Here is a 14066-nt window from a genome sequence, read left to right as displayed (position 1 = left end):
TTTCTTTTTTAACATCCCATCATAAAAAGCTTCGATGGTATAATCAGGGTCAAAATTGAATCAATCAGAAAGACAGAATTGCAAAAAGTTGCGAAGTTCGAAAAAAATTATGAAATTAGAAAGGCTTTATCTCGGAAACTATCGGGTCGACAGGGACAGTTCTAGTATCATATTGTATCAAATTTAGTCTACTTTAAAAACTTGTGAAGCGAGTTTTTTCCAAAACTAGTCCTTCAGGATTTTAATCGCAAAAATTTGAAAAAACCCGATTTTTTCGAGGATTTTTCGATTTTTGGCGCATAAACTTCGATTATTCATTAGGCCAACACATAAACAAGTCTGCAAAAAATCATAACTACTGTATAAATGTATAATAAGTTACTGGACTATAAATGTTTTAAAGGAATATTATATATAGCAAGTTTACTTGATATCCCTATAATGTTAAGGAAACTATATTGTAATGAACACACCATGGATTCCGATGGATTTCTACAAAAAAATCAATTACTGGAATTCACCTATCACGCTTTATCCCATCACTGTAACGAGTAACCAAGATAATTGAGTCAGCATTTTCAGTCATATAACCTGCAAGATGAGCGTTTTCGGCCATGGTTTACCAATATTTCCATTCACTACAGTAAATAATAGGTGCATTATTATTATCAAGTGGAACAAATAAGATGGATGTGTAAATGCAATTCTAATTTATATAATGGACCCTATTTTTTTGTTGGAGAATTGAAATTTCTTCTTCTTTTCTGGATTTTCATGTTTCATAAAACACAGTTCATTACGTTGTAATTTTTTGTGAATCCGTCCTTCTCTTTTCTGTCAGATTGATGGAGATTGTCCAGAAAATCCATGGAGTGACTGGTCACCGTGCTCTGTAACCTGCGGAAAAGGTTTCAAAGAGAGATATCGACTGTCTCTAGATTTCACTGCGAAAAAAACGAAATACTGGCCGCTGAATACAAATTATAGAAGTAGCTCCTCAGAAAATGAATTTGATGAAGACGATCCCTGCAGTAGTTCAAAAGAAACTGTAGAATGCTTCGAGACGGACTGTCTGGATGGAATTCGTAATGGTAAGAGTACTTTATATGATCATCATCTTGAAAAAATATATAACACGGCGATATGCCATGACAATGAATTATCAATAAAGTGTGTACATCTTCAAAAAAATTGAAATTTCACAGATGGGAATCGAAAAATGTTCACAGAACACTATAATTATTTTATTGAAAAATAGTAGACAGTTATTGTTAAAATATTGTCGCAACTCAGTAGTCGCTTGGCTTATTAACTCAATTAAATATTTCTTGTAACGAAACGGGGAAAATACTTCAGAAATGAACTTATACTAAAATATTAATCAAAAATACAATAAATTACCAAATACTTACAATATACTGCCACCCATCACAATCAAAGAAAAGGAGATGTGCTTCATTGCTGGAACCTTTTCTGAAGATCAATAGATACTGAATGAATTTCTCAATACTGTCTGTCTATGATCTTGACCTCTCTCAATATTTATGAAGATGTATACACTGACATTGCAAATTTGATCAGGTCACTGTACTAAGGTAAAATGCTCAGCATGTAATATGTGCAAAGTTTGTGTATTTGGAGATGGTTTTATATTTCTATATCCTGTGATCGTATCAATTTTGTTGTCTATGAACTTGGAATATCAAAAGATGGAATTCTGAATACCGAGTGTTTTTGTTTTAGAATATCTCAGACAAATTATGTGAGAATAATACTCATTCAGTAAGTTTCGAAGGAAATGATAATAGTTATACTTTGATATCACTTAATGAAAAAAATAACTTTGGTTGCAAGGCTGATCCGTTAGATATTTTTGGTCTGTTCAAAGAAACGGTTGATTTTCGTTCAGAAAATGATGGACATCGTCATATGACGTTTCCATAATACTTTTTTCATGATAGTAATCACTTGTTGGAAGGTAAAACCTCGTTAACCCTTAGCTGGTGCAAATTTCCATTTCTGAGGTTAGTCGTTGTGAAACAATTACATTTGAAAGTACGTACAGGATATGATGGAAATTTTGAGTATGGTGACCAGTGTTATGATAACATCATGAAATATATGCATAAAAAAACATGTACTTGAACAATACATCTCACTAAACAAACGTCATCACTACTCGCTTTATGAATTTACGTTATACGCAACATTGCCATGCAAAAAACTGGTTGACATTATGTGGATAATAAACTACACCAAGCCAAAGCTGAACAGACCTTCATATCTGACAGATGCGAAAAATGTCTGCCTTATGGATAGTGGGGACAAGCATGGACTTGCTAAAAGTGAAATTCACTTTCATTATGATAACTATGATCATCTGATATGAATTCAATGTCTATTATAGTTATTATTATAACTATTATTTTTACAAAAATGGGATATGCTGGATTGAAAACTTCGTATTTTTTGCAGCTCACAAGAGATGACCATAAGACCTGTTTGCGATGCAAAGTGTAGTAGGTACATATAATATAATGTACATATAAAAAATCAAAATGAAAAATTCGGCTTTTGAGATTTTGAATACATCAGTGAAAATAAAGGTTTTGCATTGATTGAAAAAGCGAATTTCCATCAGCTTGAAAAATATCATTATCTTTAGTGTATTTCATCAGTTCGGACTTCCATTGTGTGATATAATATAAATTTATTTGAAATTCCGAAAATAACAATTTTATTGAACAAAATGATATCATTAAAAGATGAAAATTAAAAATAATTATTAACAAAAAATGAAAAATTCAAATATTTTGATCTATTCACTACACTATTTGCCAAGGAATTATCAATGCTTCTCTAGAAAATAAACTGAGCAAAATTTCATTATGAAACTGAATGGAGCTTATATCATCAAACTTCATTTTAAGAGTATTTTATCAGTTTCAGAAGCGATATGCCGACTTCCTAAAGATGTGGGTTCATGTAAAAGTAACATAGACAGATGGTATTTCGACACTCTGAAAGGCGAATGCGAAATTTTCAGCTATAGCGGTTGTGATGGAAATTTGAATAACTTCAATACGCTGGAGCAATGCCAAACTCTATGTGCCAAGTATCAAAGTGAGTTTTTTAGTTTCATCGCATGGTCAACAGACCGTTAATAGTCGATAGGGAAATTTGCTGGAAATGTGCTGGAAACAGGATGTATCGATGTACATAGAAATATGCTCCAAATGGTCTCGGAAAAGAAGCAAAGTTTTTCAGATCTAGATCTACTGAGTCTATTTCAGTCGTTGCACAACAAACGTGAAAAATATAATGTTTCTCAACTGACATTATTGAGAAACTTGGAGTAATTTCTTTTGATAATCGATTGGAAACTAACTTCGTTCCCATGAAAACTCACAAATTCCATACGGAAGATAGATATAATTTAAATTTTCTATAGCTTGCCAGTTTCCAGGGAGAAATTAGTGATGTAGCTAAATGCCATGAGCATAGTGTCGTAGAGTTCATGGAGATTAAAAATATAAAGGGGAATACAAGGGGACCAAGAACTGAACCTTGTGGTATTCCAAAATTCACAGATAAACCACTTGAATACTGACCATCGTATAGATAGATAGATAGATAGATAATATATTACCTTTTTGTGCCATTTGTACAATGTATAGGTTCGTCACATAGAATAAGAAATATTGTACAGTAAATAAAAATTGTATCACACAAATATCACAAGAAACAAAATACATTGTTACATCATATTAAAAGATTAGACTCATCAATTTTCATGTATGGTTCATATACTCATTCAGATCATAAAAACATCTATTCGAAAGAAATTTCTTCAATTCCAAGTTGAACTTTTTTGGTGAAAGTTGCATTAAGTGATTTGGCAATAAATTATAGAGGTGAACACCCGCCCATTCTGGGGATTTTTTGTAGTAAGTGTGATTGAGTTTTGATTGATATAAGTGATGATTGTTTCGTGTTCTATACTGATGTATATGAGCATTCGATGTGAGCTTTGTTTTGTTATTATAAACGAATATAAGTATTTTAAATAGGTAAATGCAAGTGGTAGTCAGAATTTTATTTCTTTTAAAAGTTCCTCTACAAGACTCACCAAAATCTAAGTCGAATATTAATCTTATTATTCTCTTTTGTTGCCTGAAAGCACGCACCCATTCGTTGGCTTGACCCCAAGAGATAATATTGTAGCTAAGTGTAGAATACACCATGCCAAAGTAAACACTCATGAGTGAATGTCTGTCAAGAGTGTCTTTCAAGGCATAAAATGATTTATTGAGCTTGCCACAGACTGTGTTAATTTGTTCATTCCATTGCATGTTTGAATCTAGAACAGTTCCTAAAAATAGAGTTTGTTGGCTACATTTAACAGTATAACCATCAAATTCCATCACATCCATTGTGTCAACTCGTCTTTTTGTGAACTCCATTTTATTTTTGTTTTTGAAATGTTCACCAATAGGTGATTAGCCAAACACCATCGGGAGAACTGTTCAATGACATTTCTGATTTTCGAAATTATTTCCTCAGGAGTGTGTCCGCTGACCACAATCGTTGTGTCATCTGCATACATGAATAGCCTTCCCTCCTTTATATACTTGGGGAAGTCATTCACATATAGCAGAAACAACAGGGGTCCAAGAACACTCCCCTGAGGAGTTCCAAGTTCTATTTCATATTTTTCAGAGGTATAGTCATCAATTTTCACTACCATTTGTCTTCCCCTTGTGAATGACATGAGCCAGTCGTTAATATGACCACGTATTCCAAGAGAATTTAACTTGATTTTCAAAATTTCATAGTTTAGGGTGTCAAAGGCTCGAAATAAGTTAAAGAAAATTCCATATACTAACTTATTGGCATCCATTTGGTCATAAATATATTGTACGAGTTCAGTAGTGGCTGTTTCCGTACTGAGGTCTTCGCGGAAGCCATATTGGCATATTGTCAATGATTTGAATTTAGCCAAGAAGTCAGTTATTCGGATACACATGCCCTTTTCAAATATTTTTGAAATTGGATTCAAGATAGAGATACCCCTGTAGTTTTCAATACTTTCTGGATCACCTCTCTTGAATATAGGAATGGTTTTGGAAATTTTTAGGACTGATGGAAATTTTCCACATTCTACAGAGAGGTTCAACAAATCAGCAATATAGGACGCTAGGAATTCATGGCAGTTTTTTAACAAAGACATTTGAACTTCATCTATGTTGTGGATTATTTATTTTTCATTTCCAAGATTATGTGTTTTATTTCTTTCTCATCAAAAGGCTGGAAAAAGAGAGAGAAAGGATTGAAGGAGGAAGTTGTGCAAATATTTTCCTCATCTGACATGTTAACAGTTCTGCCCACTAAGTTTTTTGTGAAGTATTCCGCAAATAGATTAGATATTTTGCTTTCATCAGAGATTTTTTTATCATCAATAGTATATACGGAATGAGTATAATTGTTTGAAAAAGTTCTGTGATATATGAACTCACTACAATGAAGGTTATTGTTTGTGAAGTTCTAAAGTATCTGATGCCTTGGTGTAATCAAGAAGCTACATTGAAACCACCTGATTATCATGTTATTTGCATGAACAGGTGAGTCAATCTGATCTCTGAGAATTATTTCGAGTGCTTTCGAAAGAACATATAGTGGAATATTTAGATATGATATGTAGTTTGAACAATTCTAGAACTAAAACCCCAGTTGGGATATAAAAATAATCAACGAAGACATATGGGCTTTTGGATGAATTCACGTTTTCCATTTGAATGGGTGATTGCAGAAATTTGCGTTGCGAATTAAGTATTAGAAGTAGTTGAACACTGAAGATTATCATACAATTTGAAAAATACAAGAGTTCGACCCAATTTCAATATGAGTTTGGTTGAAATAATAGTTTAATTGGGGTATTTTGAAACGCTTTTCAACCTCTGACAGTGGTGTATTCAGACAGATAGGTATTTTTATATAGAATTTTTTTCTAAATTCAATAATCAATATTGTTAGAAGATTATAATATAACGTATACTTATCTAACTTTCATATATGACAATGATTAGTACAATGTTAAATACTTTGAAAAAATTCTACTTTTTTGACTCAAAGCCAATCCTGTCTCATGTTACCCTGGAGATAATCCATACTGATCGGTAATGTTTCAGATTCAGATAAATCAATAATAACTGACAAAGTTTGTTGAAAGCAAACATAACATTAGACATATGTTTTTGTATATTGAACGAGTCATCTGTCGAAGAAGTTGAGAAATAAATGATCAGCAAAGGACTAACTGCAAATATCTTTGAATTTTTTTGCATTTCTGAAGACGGAGGCAGATTTTGGCCTCCGAAACGTTAAGATAGATATTGTATTATTTCTTATCAATTTTTTTGATAGGCAAAATTGTTAAATACGACAAGTTACTGATGGATAGATCATTTTTCTTTGTGAAAAATACTTTGATTTTACGCAGTAACTTATTGGGGTGAACTAAGAAATTCGCACTTTCTATACACTTTTATTGAGTTCTCCATTAAATTGTTCATGTGGAAGGTAAAAATATAGAAAAAAGGTCGATAAAAAATGTTTTTGTAGTTCTATGTAGATCTTCAAGAATTGAAATTGCGCTGACGAAAAATTACCCAAGCATTTGGCAATGATAGTGTTAATAAACGCATAATTCGACGTTAGTTTACGAAATTTCACCCCCGGAGATTTTATATCCTCGAAGATCAGCCCCGAAGTGGTCGACTTACAATATTTCACGACGAGTATTTGAAGAACTGAGCTTCAGCTCCCATGCAGTTAGGATCACTTTATCCAAAAATGTTATCGATGGTGTCCAAGTAACTCTGTAAGGGTCGCACCCTTAGAAGTAAGAATGGTACTTGAACTCTTCCAATTCAATGGAGAAAAGTTGAATTTTATGATTTTGAAATAAACCTTTTCAAATTTTGGACCAAAAGTATGTATGTATAAAAAAGCCATTTTTTTCCAGAGGAGCTATGGACAACCACAGAACTGAAGAAAAAAGTCCCGGAAGCAGATATCTCTAGTGTTCTAACCTACAACTACCAGAACGATGCAAACGGTAATAAATGCGGTAAACAATATTTGCTGGAACGGAAATTCTGTATAACAGCCAAAAAAACTTTGTTTCAGCTATGTCTATCATCACGGCTTTGACTCCGAACCAGCAGAAGCGTGACGATATTATTCCTAAAGCGAAGAGCAATTGCGAAGTTTCTAAATGGAGTAATTGGAGCGCTTGCAATACCACAACTGCCAAGTGCGGAATTGGATTTAGAGAGAAATATAGATATATTCTGGTGAGATAAGCAAGTTTAATGGAGTTGAAATAGTTATAGTTGGTTAAATCCCAGAAACACTGCAAATTGTTTATGAAGTGGTTATTTCAAATCCCCTCCTCTAGTTTAACTTTGATTATAATATTGTAAACGTCTATTCAGTAATGAACGAGGCATCTACTTTCGCTGTATTGAGAATTGTTTTCATGAACGAATTATACCTTCGGTAGCCTTTTTCATATATGTTAACTGTTCGCAACCTCCAGAAGACAGGGTTATATTTTTCAGATTGTGGACGACGAAAGTTTTGAAAGGTTTGAAAAAGATTCTTATATTTCTGTCCACTAAGTGATCATGACGTATCACGTCTGACTACTTTTGGGGTGATATTCCTGGCATTCTTGATATACTGTCTCATTCGTGTTATTTCATCTGAAAAGGTATATTAATTGCCAGTGACGAACATTATTGAATAGTGTTTAAAAATTGAAAGGGGTATATTCAAGGAAAGATTGATTTTTGGTATAGAATTTATTTTGACAAGTGTCTCATTCTGAAACATCTGATGTCCTTCAGTGAGGATGACGGTGTTCCATGTACGTGAAGTGTTTTATTCACTATATTGTGTAGCAATCCTGTGAGTTATATCTGATTCAACTCCATAACGAATTTTTGAACTACACACTGAAGAGAGAAAAGTCTATAGCTCAGTGTTCATATCAAAGTTGTTTGTCTTTCGTGTCATACAATGTTTATATAAAAGTAGCTGTTTCAAAGAGGAGTTTTCTTCAGTTTGTGTTTGAAAGTACTTCCTTTTCATGATCTATACAGATTTGTACCGAATCAATTTTTTGAAATTGATTGCTTTCTTTTTTTCTTCGAAAGATTTCCACATTTTTTTATATAAAGATGGAGAAATAGAAAGCCACAACCTTTTTTTTCCAATTATTGAGAAGTTTTGATCGAAGAAATGATATAATAAACCGAATATCAGGAACTGCGCATATTTTACCAAAAAATCATGTCCAATTGAAATATATTATGAAATAACCTAATCAAATTATTTTCAAAAATATCAACGAAAGCTGCTTGAAAATATTGAAAGAAACTGGAAATACGGCAAAATTTTCACTATATTTATATATAACATATCTAACTAATACTCCTTTACTCAAAGCATAATGGTAAAAAATATTAATTCAGATTGGTTTCTGTAGGTTGGATGAATCTTTCTTTTCAAATTTCATTCTGACATATATTCATAAACAAATTCAGTGATTTGGGTAATAGATTCGACTGAATTCAAAACATTTTCTGTTTTCATCGATATAAAAAACCCACTCATGAGAGAAGCCCAAACAAACGAAAATATTTGAAAAACAATTTCTGAAAATTAAAAGGAAACTTCACCGAGTTTTATCTGATGGAGTCCCATCAGATAAAACTCGGCGTTTTAACAAGTGTGAGACTTAAATTTTACAGAGAGATTGGTATGTGTACGTCTTCTTCATACAAAATAATTAATAAATAAAAGACACAACAAGATTTGAAACAGCGCTTGAAAATTTGTCCTTCATTGTTCATTCACATATTTTTCACCAATCAAGTAAATAATGTGGAATAAATTGGTATTTCCAATTTCTATAAATATATAAAATATAAAATTAAAGAAAAATGGAAAATAAAAAAAGAAATAAATTTCAATCGAAATGTGATTCAAACTCTATACTAACATTTTCAGAACAATTCCAAATATGCTGGTAATTTCTGATATATGCAAATTCTTTTACAGATTCAGGTCTACGAATGTGTACTAAATATATTACTTTAAGTTTAAAAAATACAATTTCCACTTCCAATAAATATACCCTTTTCTTCATATTCATATCAATTTCGAAAAGGTTATGCTAGCTTTTTTTTTGTTTTTTTCTGTATATCTTGTTTAGCGTCTCGTACGTCTTACGAGTACTTCAATGATAAAAAACATCCACTAGGTTGAGAGATCGCCATATCACTCTTTGACGTCGACACATTGTATACAATTGGAACAAATTATTTTAAAAAAATCGATGAATACAGTCGACAGACATTTTGACAAATACTCCCAACGGCAAACAATAATAATCGACTCTCCGTATTTGGTATACACTCCTCCAATAAATTAACGCACCCCATTGAAATTTAAAAATATTTTGTTGACGTTGATAAAAACTTCAATGACAGTGTTATATTTGGTAAAACTCTCGTATATGCCATTTATGAATGCGATATGTTTGACTGTGGTTTAGAGCTTTAGTTTTTAGTAGCAAAAATGAGAAAGAAGTACGAAATGTACTTATTCGGTGTACTTTTGTATCTATAGAGTAGGGAGGGTGAGTGTAAACCCACAGCACTTAGACTACATGTGACCCATTGTACATCCTCCCGAGGAGTTGTCCTCCTAGGTCATAGTCCATCCTATCCTTTCCAGGAAAGTGGAGAGGTCACTAGGAGACATCTCCTTTATATTGGCATCTCCTTGCCGAACACACACTCTCTTTGGTAACCTTGAGGTGTCTCACGGTGGCCTCTGCGAAGGATTTGGAAGGTGCAGCGACATTACTATCGTTGCGCGGCTTCTTCAACCTTCTTGGGGTTCCCTCCGTAGAGTTGCATAAGTGAGGGAGCTTTCCTGCAGGGACAGCCGGTTCCTTGCGTTTATTCAAGGCGGAGCTCTTGGCGCTCGCCACAGGAAGTGCACTTGCTGTTGGAAATGCAGTGGGGGAAGGAGGGTGCACTTATAGTTGCTGCCACTTCTGCTCCTTCCGCTCTCTTTCTCATTTTGGCCTCGGCTCCGCAAATGCGCTCAAGCCTTGGCCTTTGTATTACAACACGAGGTGATCTGCTATGTCCAGCTTCATTCCAAGCGGTAGATTGAGGTGGACATTCCTATTCATCCCCAGCCACCGTCTTAGATTGAGGTGAGCACTTCTGCCCAGCCTCGGGATTGGTTTTTGTTGTTTCTGTGTTTGTTTCATTAATGTGTGTTCCCACGAGTAGCAAGGCAGAGCCCCGCATTACCAGAGGTAGGCTGATTACAATGAGGTTTCGCCCAGTTCCTCAAAGTGATCGTTCGTGACCGCATATCACCCTGCAGCCATTCAGCTGTCGGCACGATACCTTAGCTGACCACTGACCAGGAATCCGGCGACCCCGTCCGTAAGGCCACATTCGGTGTAATCATTCGGTAACTGTTTTCTTGTAAAGGATTCTCAATCGTGTTCATTATGGAATGGCAATCACGCAATTCAAACCGTGATAAATGTGACCAAGCAGTAATACTTTTGGAAAGAAGGCTGGAGTTACCGACGAATTGCTCTTCCCACACATCCATCACGCAGATCTTGCAAAGATTCCGTGAAACAGGCGATCATGCAAGCAGACCAGGGCAAGGACGAAATTGAGTAAGTATCCCTATTCAGGATCAATATTTGAGAATTTTGGCACCTCGCGACAACAGTTTGTTATACATCGGAATCTACAAATTCAGTCTATATATACAATTCAGTCTATGCTATACAAATCAGTATGGAAACTCTTCGCCAGCGACTCAGGGAACACGTCAATTGGTTAAAGCAAGGGTTCTCAAACTTTTTCAGACACCGTACCCTTTTTACAAAAAAAAATCCTGGTACCTCTTCACAGTTAGTCGGAGAATGATCCGAGTTGTCAGCCTTTTATTTTGTATAGTTTTAGCACGTGTAACTCAATTAATTGTCATGTTTGAATGAAAACAAAGATATATTGCTTACATACATTTTATTACATTATTTTATAATGTACATTTCATTACATTCAAAACACACAAACCTAAAAAAATAAAAAGCTCCTACTTCAAAAGAAATTAGTAAGAAGGGTGAGCTTGTTTCTGTTTGCACAGTTCATCAATATTAGGTTTCAACTTGGTTAAATATAATCTCAAATCTTCCTCAACATTCAATTTGTTTCTTTATTTACTCTTAAGATATGTTAAACTTGAAAAACCTCTTTCACATAAATAAGTGGTGGAAAACCCAACAAGAAATTTACCAGAGGTGCTAGACAGTTCTTTGTGTTCCTTTCCAACACCGATCCAGAAATTCAACAATGTATTACCAGAACTAAAATATTTGTTTTTCAATGTGGGATCAGGCGAAACTTCAATGAGCTGCTACTTTTCACCAATATTTAGGTTCCGTAGTGGTCACGTATCTAGTCATACTGTTCCTTCAAAGGTGGAAAGTACTCTCTTATCCGGATCTGCAGTGTATTCAAGTGCTGGCCCATTTGACTCTTGAGTTTAGTATCAGATAGGTTTGTCTCATTATCTTGCAAAAATTTGTGCAATCTTTCGAAAGGCTCACAGTTGTTTTTTTGTATTTCTTTTTCCCAGAGATTGATCTTTTTTACCATTGCATCAGTTTTCTTTCCTACATAAAAAATATCAGAGATACTGCCCTGCATGGACAAGTTCCAGATGTTGAGTTTTTCAAAAATATCACTCAAATATGCCAGCTTCAAAAGCCAATCAAATTCAGTAAGTACTGAAGACAAATGCGATTTGTGTTTGATAGAAAAAGTATGTAATTTTTTGTGGAGTTCAAACACACGAGACAAAACATTTCCCCGTGAAAGCCATCATACTTCAGTATGAAGCGAAAAGTTCTCGTGAAGGCTCCGTTATAACTGAAATCATTTAAATTTTAAGGTTTGTTTTATTTTGTTGGTCCCGCGTACCCCCAAGAGGTACGCATACCGCAGTTTGAGAAGCACTGGGTTAGAGGCTGACTGAAAACGAGTGTTATTCATTGATGAGTCCCGATTTTGTTTACACCATAACGACGACGCCCTAACGAACGATATGCTCAATGTAACTTCCACAAACCACGTTACTTGGTAGAGGTCCGTTATGGTGTGGGGTGATATTTCTTTAACCGCGCGTACGGACCTCGTGGTCATACACAATGGGTCCGTTTCAGCTGAATGGTACATAATGGAGATCTTGGAGCAACACGTAGTACTATTTGCTCCTTATATCGGACAAAATTTCTTACTTATGCAAGACAACGCGAGACCTCATGCTACACAGATAGTGAGAAATTTCCTCGAAGAGGTTGAAATTAACACCGTGTAATGGCCTGCACGTAGCCCGGATTTAAATCCAATAGAAAATATCTGGGTTATCCTTGATTCAACCAAAGAACCTGCAGGAACTGGGGGAGAAACTGATTCAGGTTTGGAGAGGACTGGACCAGGATGAAATAAGAAGCATCATTCTGAGCATGGACCAATGATGTGATGCTGTTATACGTGGTAAAGGTGGAAGTACTCGTTATTGACACTTTTCTATATGTTTCTGTCAACTTTTTTCCAACAATATTTTATTTGTAATTTACTTTTTTTTCAGTGTTACGTCAACCCTCGGCAATGATTAGTACACTCACTGATACAACGTAGTTTAACTTTGAGAATGTTTCATTTATTATTTCTCCTCTGACTACAGATAAAAAATTGATTCCTTGAAGTGGTGCGTTAATTTCTCAGAGAAGTGTATTTCTTACATTAAATCATGCATTATTTCAATGCACACCGGTTTTGTTCACGAAATGCAGTTGTTACTATCCAACAATCATTCTCTCAGACGTAGGTTTCATACGTGCAGTCGAGCCGCGTTGAAATTAACTGAATCCCAGGCAATTTGCTGTTTGGATTGGATCTTTCCTGTACTGAAGAAACGTAATACCTCAAAACTGCGGTCTACAGGTGATCTACTCGAATAATTTCAACATGATCCTGCTGCTGGATGAACGAAAAACATCTGCGAGACTAGCCTCTGTGGGGAATTTTGCACAAATGTCTGTCGGATATAATTCTATATGCAGCATGGTATTAGCCAGGAAAGTAGTTGTTTTCCGACAGGTATTTTGTAAAACCTATGGTGAAGTTTGTTGGGAGAGATGAATATTATGAGATTTTATTTCGAAATATTCATCTTTTACACTTATATTAGAAAATAACATGAATGTTATTAAAATTATCGTTATTTTCAGAGTTATCCACGGAACGGAGGAAAAGCCTGCCCGAAAAAATTGTTGAAAAGGAAACGTTGCAAAATACCTTGCTACAATTATCAACTAAAGATATTCGAGTAGCATTAGATAAAAAAATAGTTACATGATATCATGTCAAGAATAAGTTGTAAGAGTAGAGATAATGTAGAATATAATAATTCAATAAAATTAGGTTTGAGTTTTATGTTTCAACTCACTCAACTCAAATCAAAAAAAATATGTTGTGATATCTGATGATACCGAAAAGAGGCCAGCCAAAAGCTATAATTTGTGACAAATTTTGTTGTTGCTAACAAAATTCCTTAAAGTTATTCCAAGACATCATCAAATTATCAGGGGCAGGGGAGCCCACGATGCATCAATGTCCTACGTATTTTTAATAATGTTGGTATGTTAATCTGATAGTTTGCATGATATGGGTGGTTGTACGTAAGGGTTAAAAGTGAAAAGAAAAAAAATGTATTCGATCGCGTCAGATTTTCTAAGGGGGTGTTAAGTGCAACAAAAAAAGCTCTCATTCAATATTCTGACGATTTCGATCTGACGCAAACTCGCGGCCATTATTATAATGTACAAAAAAATTCGCCATTTTGAAATATTCAAGCGCGTCAGATTGAGATATATATAGTACATCTTTATGTTT

General features: G+C 34.5%; 1 protein-coding gene across 1 annotated transcript in view; it reads left to right on the top strand.

The window, feature by feature from the left end:
- The window catches only part of LOC111510592 (spondin-1), a 48234-nt gene extending 34629 nt beyond the window's left edge, over positions 1 to 13605 (top strand). Inside the window, 5 exon segments of the mRNA XM_074181440.1 lie at positions 842 to 1091; positions 2944 to 3123; positions 7025 to 7117; positions 7189 to 7355; positions 13403 to 13605. Coding sequence (XP_074037541.1) covers positions 842 to 1091; positions 2944 to 3123; positions 7025 to 7117; positions 7189 to 7355; positions 13403 to 13504 — 792 coding nt within the window. The 3' untranslated portion in view covers positions 13505 to 13605.
- Positions 13606 to 14066: the final 461 nt, after the last annotated feature.

Source organism: Leptinotarsa decemlineata, unplaced genomic scaffold (assembly GCF_025532065.1).
Source record: "Leptinotarsa decemlineata unplaced genomic scaffold, Ldec_3_MD MMD2_tig00026314_RagTag_RagTag, whole genome shotgun sequence".
Lineage (NCBI taxonomy): Eukaryota > Metazoa > Arthropoda > Insecta > Coleoptera > Chrysomelidae > Leptinotarsa > Leptinotarsa decemlineata.
This window is presented reverse-complemented; position numbering and strand designations above follow the sequence as displayed.